At 37.0% G+C, this 16,217-nt stretch overlaps 1 protein-coding gene across 15 annotated transcripts in view; it reads right to left on the bottom strand.

The window, feature by feature from the left end:
• The window catches only part of LOC105226622 (putative tyramine receptor 2), a 31,055-nt gene extending 17,569 nt beyond the window's left edge, over positions 1 to 13,486 (bottom strand). For 2 of the 15 annotated variants that reach the window (XM_019990429.3, XM_019990439.3), the window contains exon 1: positions 12,418 to 13,485. Coding sequence is in view for 2 of the 15 variants with exons in the window: in XM_019990440.3 (XP_019845999.2) it covers positions 3,458 to 3,611 (154 nt within the window). In the remaining 13 variants the exon portion in view is untranslated. Of the gene's footprint in view, positions 1 to 3,401; positions 7,099 to 7,204; positions 9,388 to 10,708; positions 10,972 to 12,308 lie in introns of those variants that run through there. The other 13 variants (XM_049447692.1, XM_011205590.4, XM_019990438.3 and 10 more) reach the window with 11 other exon arrangements.
• Positions 13,487 to 16,217: the final 2,731 nt, after the last annotated feature.

The following is a 16,217-nucleotide window of genomic DNA, read 5'->3' as shown; positions in this document are numbered from 1 at the left end:
ACGCTAAATCGTTCCATACGTCAGTCAGAGTTGCTGCGAACGGCGCCGATTCGACTCTTCACTGTCGTCGTGTACACTCTCAAATTACATCTGCTGAGATCATAACTCTTTTAATAATAATATATAGAAATTAGAATTCGATCCAGTTTTGAAAAATATTTATTTGAACTCTTCCTCGTAATGAAAAACAATGAGGAAATATATTTTAGTATTTCTTTTCTTACCAATTTCAGAATAATGTTACTTAATAAGTTGTGTAGAGTATAATGTGCACCGAGGGCCCGTATGAGTTACCCTTATAACTTATAAAGCTGACTTTTGACAAAATGGGTACGTGAATAAAAAAACAAGTGGTGATAATCCACAATATAATATTGAAATGCCGTTGCATCCTCAAAAAGGCGCTATCCGTAGTGCTCTGTGGGCTGAGAATATAATGTTGGTGTCTATAGGGAACGCTATAGAGCCATAATCACACACTACGAGATGGCATATATGCCGTTCAGCCAACGAAATAATCAATTTATTGAAAGATACTCTTGGTGAACCCATTATCTTGCGTAGTGGCGTGACCTTCAAGATCACGCAATATAATACCACTGGCCTATTCTTTCAAGGTTATGTAAAATCGCTTGTTTATGCAGATAAGTTCAAGACGGTTGGCGCGTTGGAAGAGAATCTACATAAACATGCGATTTTACTGCAAAGGGTCGTAGACTATTGGTCCTCTCGGCTGGAATTTAGCCAGCAGTCGCGGTGACTGAACTCATTTTTAAAACGTAATGGCAAATACTCATCTCCATAATAGAGCTAATTTCTTGGTCATAAATTTAAATTATATGCGATTTATTTCTTCTTGAAAACCACATGACTATCATGCAAATCCAAATTACAGGCGAGTGTCCACTTTATTTGGCAATTCAGCCTTATTAAGATTTTAATTCAACTTTCTTTGGGAATGTTTTCCCGAATGACTTCCTTTAAAAAACGATAAGGTAAGGACTAAAGAGGTCCATCGAAAGCATTTTGTTTGTATTACTTTTACTGGCAATATTCCTCAAATGTGTACTGAATAATTGCACAATGAGTGAAAATAGCCTACATACAAATTTCTTACTTGTACATACTGGTATTTAGTGGAGATAGTAATTACGAACTACTTAAATTTTCTATTCCGTTGCAGTACTCTGACTGGCACTCAGCACACTTTGTTGGGCATCTCGTATTCAAAGCATTAATGATTGATTAATTCTCGAATCATTATTGATATTTCAGACACATAGATACCTGTAGATACTCGAATATACAATGTTTCTGTGTGGAAAATAAAAGGTGATCAACTCAATAATAATAATAAAAAATTTCTTTTTCACAAATTATGAGCATTTATCAACACCGACGTTTATGGACCGAAAAGTAAATCTCTTCGCTTTTTAAACGCCATAATGATGAATATGATGAGTAATTACCTTATTTATATGCAAATATACATAAATATTCCGCTAGTGTTGGGTTCTGCTTTCTTTCAGACAATGTACATATGTACTTGTACTATAAATTTCAGATATATACATATGTATGTGTAAAGTGGATTTTCACAGAAAATTTTGCCAATGCTAATTTTACGAATTCTTTTTTGGTTAATGCAACTTAATTTGGGATTAGATAGATTTCGAATGTGAATATAAATAATTCCATCACTGAGGATATAGTGCGCGAAATTTTATGTGGCGGCGAGTGAAGCGGTGTCGATTTAATGGTGTAAGTGGATATTTTACACGTCTTACTTTTGTTTTAACAACATTTATTCGAAACAATTTTTATGACTTGTTTACTATAGTATAGACATATATGTACATATATATGGTATATGAAAAGTATTTATTTGATTCTGTACATATGTTTGTATAAATGTTAAACAAAGTAATATCGCATTTAAAGTTTATGGGGCAGTTCAGAGATTTATAATAATTGTGCAACGCCTATTTTCCCCGCTCTGGTATTGTGGAAATAGTTTTATTGTCGTATTCCAAAGGGTTAACAACAAAAGTTATTTGTAAAAAAAACTTGTTTAATTATACTATTAGAAAATATTAAAATAATTAGTTGAAAAAAAATATGAAAAGATCACCATTTAAATAAAGGCGTCGCAACTAAAATGCCGCTATTTTACCTTATAAACCATCCATTTTTATTAGGTACTTGTACCTGGACTCTTATGCAACCAACTAAAAAAAAACGGGAAAATCTTTAACATCGGCTACACCGAAGCTGTAATACTCTTCGCACGTGCATTTTTAATGGCATAAATATATCCTTTTTCTGATTTTTATCGGTATGACAGTTATATGCTATATAGTCCGATTGAGAAAAATGTTCGATCATTTAAGTAAATAAAGTGGCGAATTTAGAGGGGTTAAATGGGGAAATTACCCGGCACGCCACCCCTAAAAATAATTTTTCAATTTTTTTAAGAAAATGCTTCGGTAACTCACACCAATTCTGTTAAATTAAATTAGTCTGTTTCCGAAGGCGGCTTGAACAGGTGGAAATCTTACAAAACTCTCAGCACCTAGACTTTATTTTGTTGCACTAAATTTATGGTTTTTTAAGCAAATTTTAATTTAGCAAACTAAACGGTCTTAGTCGAATAAATCATAAATGATTTGCACTTTCCGTGGCACTCTCGAACACATTCGGAAGCAATGAGATCACAATTTATTCAACAACAGTCCAAAAGCCAACAACACAAAGCCACATTTCTATGGAATACAACGACACATTGTCAACAAATCAACAAATGCCGCAAACGATAATATTTATTGTACTACAACAACAAATGTCAACACTTCATTGAGCATCCAGAACGATGTGTGCACCTCGGAATGCAGTCGGCTCTAGTGGGCTCTACAATTCAATCAACTTAACGATGCGTTGAAATGTGATTTCCACACTAGTCTGTATGTAGTTATATATACAATACATATGTATGTACATACTTAAGTTTGTTCGTAAGCAAATTAAACACTCGAGTAAGTTATAGTAATTAGTTCAGCGTTCGAGTACCCTACAGAGGCGAAAAAAGTCAAGGATCAATTTGTTTGCAATCATGAATCTCTGGGTGCAGAACTAATCGTTGTGATGCCGTTGCATTACTAAAACAGCAATAAGCAGGTGCCAGAAGTAAAGAGGTGAGCAAGGCAAATGGTCCAGATTTTTATTGAAGGCATAATTTCTAATTTTGGCCATTAGCAAGAGATTGAGTGAAATATCGACAGATTATAATTGCAAAATAGCACCAATAATAACAACAACCGATTTGCAATATACCGTAATTTCGCGCTAAAATCGCGTTATTATTTATCTTGAATGTATACAATATGCATTTGTTGAATTCTCACAATATTCATAGCAGACTTTTGCACATTTCATTTGCTTTTGCACTCTTTCACCTCACTTCTGCCAAATTGTGTGCTATACGCACTAATCGCTCTTTCAACGAACAGGTGTCTTGTCTCGATGACGAAAAACAAACTTGAAATCACCGTGTGATCGCACGAAGGCAGGCTCCAGCGTTCTCCGGCACCGTGCGAAACGAACTGAAGTGGCATCGGCTGCTAAAATGCTCGAAAGCGCCTAAAGCGCAAAGGTGCTGTTGCCGTTACCGTGGCCGAGCTCACAAGTGCCGTAAGATTCGTTAGCTGCTTGCGTTCTGTCTTGCCTGTGAGCTTTTGATGCTTATTTGCTTCAATTTGCACCTTGTCTATGAGTCTGGCTGGCTGTTGTTTTCTTCCATTGGTCGAAGCAGTTGTTGAGACGACGGTGTAGGCCGTCGCTGGGAAACTTTGCAAAATCAAAATATACGATACAACAAATAAGAGGAATTTTTCAAATAAATTGAATTTAATGCGAATGCCACAATGGCACAATGCCTTTTGTGCGAAATGAAGATAAGGAGAAGTAAAAGCTAAAAGCCATATTGTACATTCTATTGTTTTCTTAAGCCAAAGATGTGATTTCTACTTTTACGCGCACATACATATGTATATACAATATATGGTTTACAGTTATGCTCAATGTTTATAGAGCAATGACAAGTTTTGGTAAAAGTAAGATTCTTGCATGTTGAATAACAAAAAGATATAAAATAAATATATTTTCTTTCGGTCTCACTTAACCCGGTATAAGGAAGCCTGGAATTTCATAATATATGACAAAATCGACTGAATATGTTAAATGATTGAACAAGATAGCCCTTTAAATCCGCAGTTAATCTGAGAAAGTATAAAACGTCTGTCTACAGAGCTAAGCAATACCTTACAATCTACATAGTTCGCCCAATCCTAAATGGTTAGGTCCTCTATTCAGGATATAATAACGTTTTAAATTGTTTGGATGCAGCTTCAAAACAATAACTCTATAATATGACAAGGTGGTACATCAACACGCTTATAAGGAGTGATCCATTTTGAGTTTCCCTATTTTTTTAAAGACAAAACACAGAAATTTCAAATTTAATGAAGAATATTTGTTATTATTTGAAAGAACATTCTTCGGCATTTTTGTTTTTTTTTTTGGAGATTATCTTTCAAATGTTAGCCACGGCTGTGTCTCAGAATCCATTGAATCCAGTTTTCGATGACTCATTCAAGTATTGCAATTGGTACCTGGCGAATGACACGCGTGATCTTGTGCTCCAAGGCCTGAATCCAAGTGGAATTGTCCGCATAGACTTTATATTTTGCATATCCCCATAGAAAAAAGTCTAACGGGGTGACATCACGCGATCTTGGTGGCCAATCAACCGGCCCTAAACATGAAATTATCTAAATAAATCCATTGATTTATGAGTCGTGTGGAAACTGGCGCCGTCTTGTTGAAATCAAATGTCGCCGAGATCACGAGCTTCAATTTCAGGCACCATGCAGTCGGTTATCATGACGCGATAAGGTCGTTATTGAGGGAAACGTTCTCACTGGCGTCATTTTTCAAAAACATATGGACCGATGATTTCAACGGCCCACAAACCACACCAAACCGTTGTTTTTTCTGAATGAAATAGCAGGTCTTGGATCTCTACAAATTGCTCTTCGTGCCGAATGTAGTAATTTTGCTTGTTTATATACCCATTGAGTCAGAAATAGACCTCATCCTTGAACAAAATTTTGTTCGAAAACGTCGGATCTTCTTGGAACTTTTCAAGAGCCCATAGAGCGAATCGATATCGCTTGAGAAGGTCGAGCGGCTTCTGTTCTTGTACAAGTTTCATTTCCATACGTCGTTCCGAGTTGCTCTCTTTATTATTATATAATTAATGCTGGGTCTTGTGATGGTGTTGCGAAAAGTACGCTAGCGTAGAAACCGCTTATGTGGTTATAGCCGAGTTAACAACACCGCGCTAGTCGTTTCTTCTTTTCGCTACGTGGCATCAATTGGAGATTCAAAGCAAAGCCAGATCCTTCTCCACCTCGTCTTTCCAACAGAGTGCAGATTTTTCTCTTCCTCTGCCTCTCCCGGCGGGTACTGCGTCGAATACTTTCACAGCTGGAGTGCTTTCGTCAATTCGGACGACGTGACCTAGCCAGCGTAACTGCTGTCTTTAAATTCGTTGAACTATGTCAATGTCGTGTTATGTCTCATGTCTCATCGTTCCTTCGAATGCGATATTCGCCGTGGCAAACTCGCTACCAATGAAAAAATACCAACAGCTTCGAATGAGAAACCCCCCTTTTTGAATAGTACGCTCAGTAGGTCGAATATGTAGACCATAGGTTGAGCGAGGCGTACCAAGAAGCACATTACTTACAGTACGTGAATTTTTGTAATAAAGTTAAACGATCTTTAAACGTTGTTCAGGCTTAAGTCTTTCCATGATGAAGTACCAAACAATACTGAACAAAAGTAAAATGACAGTTTGACACGACTCACGCGTGATTCGTCAAAGAAAGGCTATTGACTTACTTGGTCTTGATCTACTTGGATCACCAGTGAGTAAACTGTTAACAGAAAATTAGATTGAGATGGAATCTCACAAAGAAATTCATTATTTTCATCACACTATTTGTCTAAGACTACCTGACGAAATCTAAAAATGTTTATACCTTAATCACACTTCAGTCGTTTTGAGGATTAACGATCTGTATAGAGAGCTTTCACCTTTGTATGAAGTAATTAAGCGAGATATGTTGATCGTAAAATTATATCGCAGTCGTCTGCCTTGAAGGAAGGCAGCAAAAGAGGAAGGAGAATATTTTGTTAGATACGACAAATAAATCGTAAATACAAGTAAATACATAAATGGTTCATATTATGACAGTGCTTTACGCAATAGTTGATTACAGATACTGTTGGCCTTAGTGTAATTCGAAGCGAAATGAGCTTGATTTCAACCCTACTGGTTGCTAGGAAGATTGATGTCAAGTTTCTGTCATTATGCCTACTAATAATGCCTTAACAGTTAATTTAACCCTTCAAGCAGAAGAAATATTCATAGGAATATTAATTAGCCTTGTCATGTTGACATCGTGGACTGACATGGAATCTTCATTAATTTGCTTTCGTAAGCTTATTTGTAAACTTTTAAGGAATGCTATGGAACTAAAATATGAAATTAAAATATGCAAAGTTGCAGACGCTTTTAAATCAAGGCTAAATAATTTAGTTATAATTCACTTGTAATTATCTCTCTCAAAAATTAGCTTTTCTTTGTCACTGGTAAGTACTGGTTTTGAGTAGAAGACGCGTAAAATAGACTCAGAACATTCATTCTCACTGGGTTCAGTTCAACATTGCTGTAAAGTAAACGGAAGATAAATACTGTTGAGGAAATGTGACATATGTACATATGTATGAGTACAACATTCGTGAATCTGTCAATTCATCATCATTCTAAATGTGAAAGCTTCAGTTTACAGTGATTATAGAGAGTTGCGATTTTATTTATTTTTAATGTTAAAAAACATTGTGGTCAAGAACAACATGTTCATCAATTTTCAAAGAAGTGTCACACTAATAAAAAGTGTAAGGTACGGACAGAGGTCCTCTCTATTTTTGAGGAGTTGTACTCCGATAATTCCGACTTTGGTTTATATCGGTTATGTCGTTGCACCGCAGTGACCATAAGCTTGCTTTTTGCCGTTATACTACACCACTTCTCTTTGTGCTAAGCAACAAATTCTAGCAAAATGAAAATACCTATAATTACCTATGACCGATATAAATTGCGTAGCCCTTAATATTAGCCGCCATCAATGCTGGTCCGGTGGTAATGACACTACTCGCACAGACTTCGAAAGAAATAAAGCAACTGTATCCGACATTATTGACCTCAGAAGGAGGTTTTACGGATTTTAGTAGTGTTTGTTAAGTTTTTAGAGTTTCCTGATGCCTTTATTTGAAGCCACGACCAGCCTAGTGGCAATCACACATGCAACGAACTCGTAACGTGACTTAGCTGATTTTGGCATGTAATAAATATGTGCACGCCGCGGCTTAGCTAAATAGAACCGAAATGTGTGGCGTTTAGTTCGCTCTATCATTCATTCAGCACCAGCGAATGAACAAATATTTGCCAATGACTTTCATAATAAACTCGGGGCATTAAAATGCTCATACATAAAATGCGGCGTTCCAATTACTAACCAACCGCTGGTTAATCGCCACCGCACACCGCCAGGCACGAATTTCTGATGGACAATTTAATCATATCGGCCCAGAGATACACAGGGATTACACACGTATTTATGACCGGCGAACCCCGCCACCTGCGCGATTGGCCCCTCAACGCCACGGTACTTGGCCTGCGTGTCGCCCACACCCCGCGTGCTTGCGACGCATTACGAACTCGGACTTTTTTTATAATCAATTTAATCGGAGCAGATGGCATTTTATTAGTTTTCCCGCTTACACAGAAATACACTCAAAACTAAATTCCAGAGGAAATCTACTTTGATGCAATAGAAAATCGCAAAATTCTCTTAGCTAAATATGCCCTCATTTTTGCTTCGCGATTCATTTTCACCAGCAGTGAACTATTGTATTATGTACCCCGAAGGGGGTACCTTAAGCTTTCATGACGTTTTTAGACCCTTTAAATATATGCATACATAAATGATCGGCATGACGAGCTGAGCCGATTTAGCCACTTTCGTCTCTTCGCCTACATAGTGCAAATGATCCCTCAGTTTCTGAGGTATCGATCTGAAATTTTACACACGCCCTTTTCTGCCTAAGAAGTTGCTAATTTGTCGGGACCGACGCTATCAGATCACTATAACATATAGCTTTTACTACAAACTGACCGAACCAAATCATCTTGTTCTGGGCATTTTTTGTATTTGTGAATAGTAGTACAGGTTCGGTGCAGCCGAAGTTAATGTGTCTTCGGGCTTAGACAGTCATATGGTAATTGTAATCACTTCAATTATATATTAGTACCAAATCAATAACCGTGTTCGTTTTTATCATTATTTGATGAATTCTTTGTATCACTATTTGTTACTTTGTTGATAAATGTAAACACACTGAAACCACAAAACTCAGTGAGACAAGCAAAGTTCACGGTGTGTTTGTTTTTGTTGTTTGTGTTAGCTTATAAAATATTTCACTTGTATTTTCACGCCTTCCCCCTTTACTCTGGAGGCTCATTAAATTCATAAAATTTTATCGACGACGTAATGATACATTTGTGTTGTAGCGCTCTTTTATTTGCATTAACAACAACAAATCTATACATCTAAATATGCCGATATGTTTGCACTAATGTACATATATGTATGTGCTATATAGTATGTTATATGCAAGTACATATGTATTAACATATACATATATGTATATGTTATGAGAAAAGTGTTCTAGAGGCATCAATATGTGCGCATATGTTTATCGGCGCTTTGTGCCGCAGATTTCTGCGTTCATACTGAAGCGCCTTGGGTCGGTTATAATATTTCTTAAATTTTCAAATATTTCTGTTGTCCAATTGGATTTTCTTTTGAGTGTTGCGAAATTTCGTGTTTTACGATCAATAAAAATGAAGAAGTATTTTCTGGAAGGCTTCGGTGCTTCCCGTGTTTATTGTTTTTAAGCTTTTCTGGAAATGTTTGTATTTCTCTCTAAAAATATATGTACCTTTATATGATAAGAGGATTTAAGCAACATTTTCAAAACAGTGTATGCTGCTACAAAAACAAAAAAAAAATTTAAAAATCTTCGATTAATAGCTTCCAGAGATTGTTTTCTTCATTAGTGAATATGTAGAAGAATTGGGTATAGGGTATCATGGTTTTTTATGCTCTTGCAACTTGTTGCTACAGAGTATAATAGTTTTGTTCATCTAACGCCTGTTTGAATCACCTAAAACTATTTGAGATAGATATAGGGTTATGTACAGTATCGGACAACACTCATTGAACAAACTGGAGTCTACACATATTCCGTCATACCTTTTTCCAGAGATGCATTAGAACAATACTTTTTTTTTGCAAAAGAAAGATCGCATATTTTATTTCAAAGCAATACAATTTTATGTAAAATTTATGAAGGGATAAGAGTAAAAAATTCGTGCGACATAATACATTCGACTTTGGCTGAATATGAAAATAAATTCCTTTTAAATAAATATTTTATTGACAATCCATTATTTTTATTATTGCGGCACATCTTTTAAGTATGGATGATATTACATTACTAATATGTGTGTCATTTATACCATATCAGACTCGTTTCAAGGCATCAAATAGGTTATTTTTATTACCGTGGATCTGTTCCCTGTTGACAATTTTCTATAAGTTTTCAGTCGGATTTATGTCTGGAGGCTAGGGCCATTTCATAACATAAACTCGTTCTTCCAAAAGCCAATCCTTCACAAATTTGGACGTGTGTTTGGGCTCATTGTCATATTGAAACTGACACTCAGGCGGCATTTTTTGGACAGCGTGTGGTAACATTTGGGTTTACAGTATATTTTTATATTGGAACCTATCTATGTTCCCTTCCATTTTTTAAATAGGTCCTACTTCCGGACTAGAAAAGCATCGCCACACCAATATATTACCCCCAACATGCTTTACCATACTCTGCAAATATCGACGGTCTAAAGGTTTTTCTGTTGTTTCTTATCTGAATTCAGCGAATTAAATTTGGACTGAGCTCTGAAAACAATACTGACTTCCATTGCTTTACAGATCAACTAATATGTAGAATTCGAAATGTGCTAACCGATTTGTTTCGGAAATATATGGTTTTTTTGCAGAACGGAAGCTAAATAGACCAGCATCAACAGCGCGTCGTTGTCCTGTACGTGTACTTACTCTTAGGTGTAAGGTAACTATAACTTTTTCTGTTTACATCTTTGGATCTTTTTTAAACTCGCGCACTATTCGCAAGTCATTTTTTTCGGAAGTGACTCTATGACGTCCTCCAATATTAAGTTTTTTAACGGTTCCTTCAGCTTTGTTCTTGCGTAAAAGAGCAGAAAGTGTTGATTTCCCCAGAGTATATGTTTTTGCTCCTTTTGCTGCACACCTTTTGTGAATTCGCTTACAATTAATAATTTAAGTTCAGTTGAATGTGTTTTCCCAACCATTTTTATCTAAAAGTGTTTTTAGTATTTTTTTTTTACGGAAAAAGTTTATATATTTCAAAACATACCCCTTCTCATTAAAGCAAACAATTCTATTAAGTCTGATCTACGATTTGAAATTCTAAGTACCTGCAAAAGATTTTTTATGCCAGATAACGGTAACGGTGTGTGGAAGTGCTTATTTCGACAATCAAAGTATTAGTCCAATGAGTTTTGTCCGACACTGTATATATAAATGACGAGACGAGTTGAAATCCGGGTGTCTGTCCATGACTTGAGTCGACTTCCTTGGTTAAAAAGTAAGGACGAGTTCGTAGATATACGTAATCGGAGAACTGCCACTCCCACAAAACTCCATTAATTAAAAACGTATAAAACTTCTCAACTAAGCACTAAATTAAGAAATGAACTGTAATTTAGCGCAGGGGATCGCAGTAGTAAGAAGAAATGGATGAAATCGGATTATAAAACCTCCCACTTCTGTTAGAACGTTTTAGCAAAAACTACTAAAACCGCGATAAATCAATATAAAAGCTTCATAGACATAAAAGTTTACACCCAAGATGTCAAATATGGATGATGGGCGTAGCACCGCCCTCATTTGGGTTTCCGCCGACTTATATATTTCGGGACTTACACAACCGATTTCAACCAAATTTGGTAAATTATATTTCTGAAATTCCTACATTAAGACGTGGAAATGAGCGATGTCAGAAAAAGCGACGCCTATTTCTCATACATAGGCTGCTATATATATTTCTGGACTAGGCAACACTGAGTGTTTCCAGGTGCAATCTGACATTTCCATTGGAAAGTTTGACATTTTTTAGCATAACATCACTCAGAACGTTTTGTCATTTAATCGTGAATTGTTTTATTTACAGGGAATTAAAAAATTCATTTCGGCCAAAAGATTGTCTCAACTTTCGACGTGGATTATCACGACAAGAGTGCATCGATGAACTAAAATCTTTGTATGGCTATGAAGCACCATCCTATAGCACTGTGAAAAACTGTTACAACGAATTCAATCGTGGCCGACGCTCGCTCAAAGACGAATTCCGTGAAGGTCGTCCAAAAACAGCCGTTGTGCCAGAAAACTTCGATGCCATACGTGAATTGATAATGCAAGACCGTCATGTAACATACCTTCAGATAGAGGCATGCCTATGCATTTCTCCCACCAGCATACATTCGTAAAAAAGGTTTGTTCTCGTTGGATCCCGCACAATTTGACAATCGCTCAAAAAAAGGCTCGTGTGGATTGGTGTAAAGAAATGCTGAAAAAATACGATCGCGGTGCTTCAAAAGACGTTTATAAGATCGTCACAGGTGACGAATCATGAAAACATGAAACAAAACAGCAATCGACCGTGTGGGTCTTCCAAGACGAGCCAACTCCAACGAAAAAAAAAAACCAAAAAAATAACCATTTTCGTTGATAAATATGCCTATTTTCATTATTAGGCCAGAAATATATATAGCAGGCCTCGTATAACGCAATTCGACATTCCGTCGGATTCTTTCTACTGGAAAGTGAAACCAGAACCATTCAAGGTTCCTCAAGGGTCCTTGAGTCAAAAATAGGTTGAATTAAATCAATACGTTCCTTAGCCCTCAAATATGTACATATGTACCTAATATGCAATATGCAAGTTGCAAGGGTATAAAATGTTCGGCTGCATAGCCCTTCTTTGCCCGTTACGGTTGCATTTTGAAGTGCACTCACATTTAATTTCACTGAAATAAAATTCGCCATTCGGTTTATTGAAAGTAATTCATTAAAATTTGCACTAATCATCACTACACGAGCCCTTTAAAAAAAAACAACAACATACATGCACTCGTTAAAATTTCGTTTTTTCCGTTTCAGCACAACTTGTTGCATCAATTTCACATTCGGTGAATGTTTGTTTTTGTTGTAAGGAATTGTGTCATCACATTGCGATAGTAACTGTATCTCATGGGCAGCTCAAGCACTCGACAGCGCCGCGTGGGCAGTTGGGACTCACACAGAACCACTTGAAATTATTTGTTGTTGTTGTCTTTTGCGTATGCCAACACTCGAGCGATTACATGTGTACACTTGGCCACATATGTACTAATTATACATACGCATATATGTATGTATATATGTATAGTGTGCGAATGTTTGTGTGTTGACAAATGCGACACTTCCGCTGGTTAATGAATTTATCTTATGAAATAATCTGATTTTTTATCGCGTCCCCACCGATAACACCACTAATTGGACAAATTTATCAATTATTTTGCATTCAGCGCTCATTAAGTCGCGGCGTTGCCAGCCGATCCAATAATCTACATATCTATATTTGTACAGTTGTGTGTTCGATATTGTTGAATGACGGCTGATCGCCTGCGAATAACGTCACAAAATGTCAGCTAAATGCGCGAGTTGCATGAAGCACACGAAGGCAAATAAAAGCATTTATCTGTATTCATTGTATCAACACAGTCCTGGCTTTGTTGTCAGCAAGCGATAATACATCGATCATTACAATCACAAACACACCCGAAATTATTCACGCTGATACATCTGCGCCCACAACTAACCGGCGCGTCTTGCACTCACTGTTTTTTGGTTAGAAAAAAATACAAAAAAACTTATTTTTCACTGTCAGCGCAGTCAACACAAAGCACGAAGACACGGCGGAAGCGCGTCGAAAAAAACTGTGAAGGCCTCTGTACGCCAGGACGTCTCGCGCGCGACTGATTCCGGTCAACTGCCAAGCGTTGGGTTGCGCGTCGGCCACAACAAGCCCGAAGGCCAACACCAAAGCCATTGCCAAAGCGAACGCCAACGCTAATGTCACTGCCGACGGCGTCATCCTAACACAGGCGAATAGCGCGCGACGTATGGTATGTGCGCGCGCCTGTCTAATTTATTGGCATTTGCGAGGAGTCTACTATATCGTTCGCTTTATTTTCATTCACTTTTTATATGCTGCACCTTTTGTACGCTCTCATTTAGTCGCCATTAGTTACAAGTCAAGGCACATTATTCGCAGTCGTTTTCACTGTGCTGCCGCCGCTCGTGCTTTCTGCTTCTGCTTCGGTTTCGTTTTTCGTGTTTTTTATTTTTGTTATTTACCGCAAGTGGCACTGTTACTAGCATTGATGAATGGGCGCAGCGGCTTTTTGACTTTTCTTCGCCTACCTGATATAGCAAGTATTCACAATGAATTAGAGAGGCAATAAGAAAAGTTCAAATGACGCAAAGTTTTCGGGATATAAAAATCGATGCGCCTAATTCACGTAAGCTCATATACGGAAGAATGCATGATCACACATCAAGAATTTAAAAATGCGCGAAAAATTCCCAAAGTTATATTTCTTGATAGAAAAAAGGTCATTTGTGCCACGGCACGGCATCCAAAAACCCATCTCTAACTCCCTAAAACTATTCTACATATGTTACGTGCAACAAAGCCGAAGGGAAAGAGGAAGAAGGATGCGGATGTAGCTTTCAGCGTGTCGCTTTCGAACTAGTGAACTGTCGCACAATGTTCACACACCAATTCACTCGCTTCTGTTGTGCGTAAGGCTAATGAATGCTTGGTCCAATTATTCCTTCGGGAGCATTTTAGCTCCTTAGATGACACCACTTTTTACACACTGCCGCTCGTCTACAAACACTCATCTTTAATGCTTTTAGTATTCGGGCACCTCCCTGTCATTGTTATTACAAACTTATTCCGACTAAAATACTGTTTGCGCTCCACATTGGATTCCGATGCGAAGTCCCCGCGGCAATAGCACATCAGCATTGAACATATTGAGCAGGAAGTGCATATATCCACCTGCTTTTCTTTTCTGCTTTCATCTGCTGATTTGCCAATTCCAATACAATTCCATTGCTTGAGGACATGGCTTTTGTTTTGTCATTTCGTTTACGGTTAACACGTCGTATGAGTAACATTTTGATTTAAAAGAAACACACACTTTTTCATTAATCCTGCAGCAGTTCATTGATGGCTATGCTTCGTCGCCTCGTATCTAACTGGCTTTCACACATTTCCATGGCAGTTTCCGTGTGAATGCCATTTAATATACCTTTTCGTACACATATCTCCCAGCCCACACCATCACGCACCTCTCTTTGTCTATGAGAGGTGAGTAAGAAAGTATACCTACGTATAGATGAATGCATGTAAGTATGTATAGTGCTTACTAGATTTTTATTAGTACGGAGTTTGTTCAGAGAATAACGGAAATTTTAAAGAATTTTAAATTTCGCGAAATTGTCAAAATTTATTTTTGAATCTTTGATATAGACGCATCATGCGAAGTGTGATACAATTTTCAGCCGGTTCATGCTTTGTCTATAGTTACTAATCTTAGGGCGTGTTTTTATGAACTTGGCCGTTTTCGTTTGGTAAAAGCTCATACTTCATTGTTTTTTTGGGAATCCTTGGAGATAACAATACTGTACAAAGGACCAGTCTTCGTATTCGCCAGCCACAGCTCTATGTGTCTTTTCTCAACTTCCACAAAGCAACGGATATGTGCAAATCACGAAAAAGCTAATGACCATCCCATAAATCAAGTTTGAGAAGTTGTTCGACGATTGGAAGAAAAGCTGTTATTTGCACTTCATACACAAGCAAGGAAGTTGAGTGACATATAAATCGAAGACAAGTGACGTTTAAAGGAAAAATGCTGCTTAAACGCTATAAAAAGAAGTCAAGTTTTATTCGGATTATAACTGGGGATGAAAAGGAATATGTTACGAAAACCCTACACGCAAATAATCATATAGAAAATCTTGTAAACCAGACAAATCGTGGCCGACTTTCCATGACGCCAAGTCTGTATTTGATGGCATCGGGAGGGTCATCTAATTGAAGCAACCGATTACCGGAAACGCCCGGACTTTGCGATTAGACACGGAATAAAATTTTATAGCTTCAGATGGGCAATTCTCATAATTCATGTTGTTCTTAAACAAACATTACATAAAAAAAACGAAAGATGTTTAATTTTTAAAATTGCTGTATGACACTGATCTGGTTTATTTTAGATTTATAGTAACATGGACCATTAACTAAGAGTTCTGTGTACTTCCTAATTCTTTTTAGAATATATGCACAAAATTCCAGAATAATCTGTAAAGTGGTTTCGGCGTCAAAGTGTAACACACACTCATATTCACAAAAATAAAAAATTATAATATTTATGTATAATATAATACTATAAATACTTGAACAATATTAGATCATTGTAAGTTTTCATGCGATTTCAGGCGACGAAGAACTAATAAGAAGCATGTATGAGCTTTTTTGTAGAATATAATATACTCGTATATATATAGACGATTGGAATTTAAGTGTGCTCTGTCCAATCCACAAAACTATCGTTGGATAAGCCTCCTCAACATCCCATATAAAGTTCTATTGAGCGTATTGTGTAAAAGATTAAAGCCCACAGTCAACAACTGATTGGACAGTATGAGATGGTGCATTATCGCACTTCTTTGTTCAATAGCTCAGACATAGACAGAAAATATATAACGGTTCGAAAAACACGAGAAGTATAAATTAAAAATTCATCTTTCAATTTGATCACAGTAGTACACCGCCACATCGACACATACATATGTATGTACCTACTCTTTGTC

This window comes from Bactrocera dorsalis, chromosome 2 (genome assembly GCF_023373825.1).
Source record: "Bactrocera dorsalis isolate Fly_Bdor chromosome 2, ASM2337382v1, whole genome shotgun sequence".
Classification (NCBI taxonomy): Eukaryota; Metazoa; Arthropoda; class Insecta; order Diptera; family Tephritidae; genus Bactrocera; species Bactrocera dorsalis.
The sequence above is the reverse complement of the archived record's forward strand: the minus strand, read 5'-3'. Positions and strand labels throughout refer to the sequence as shown.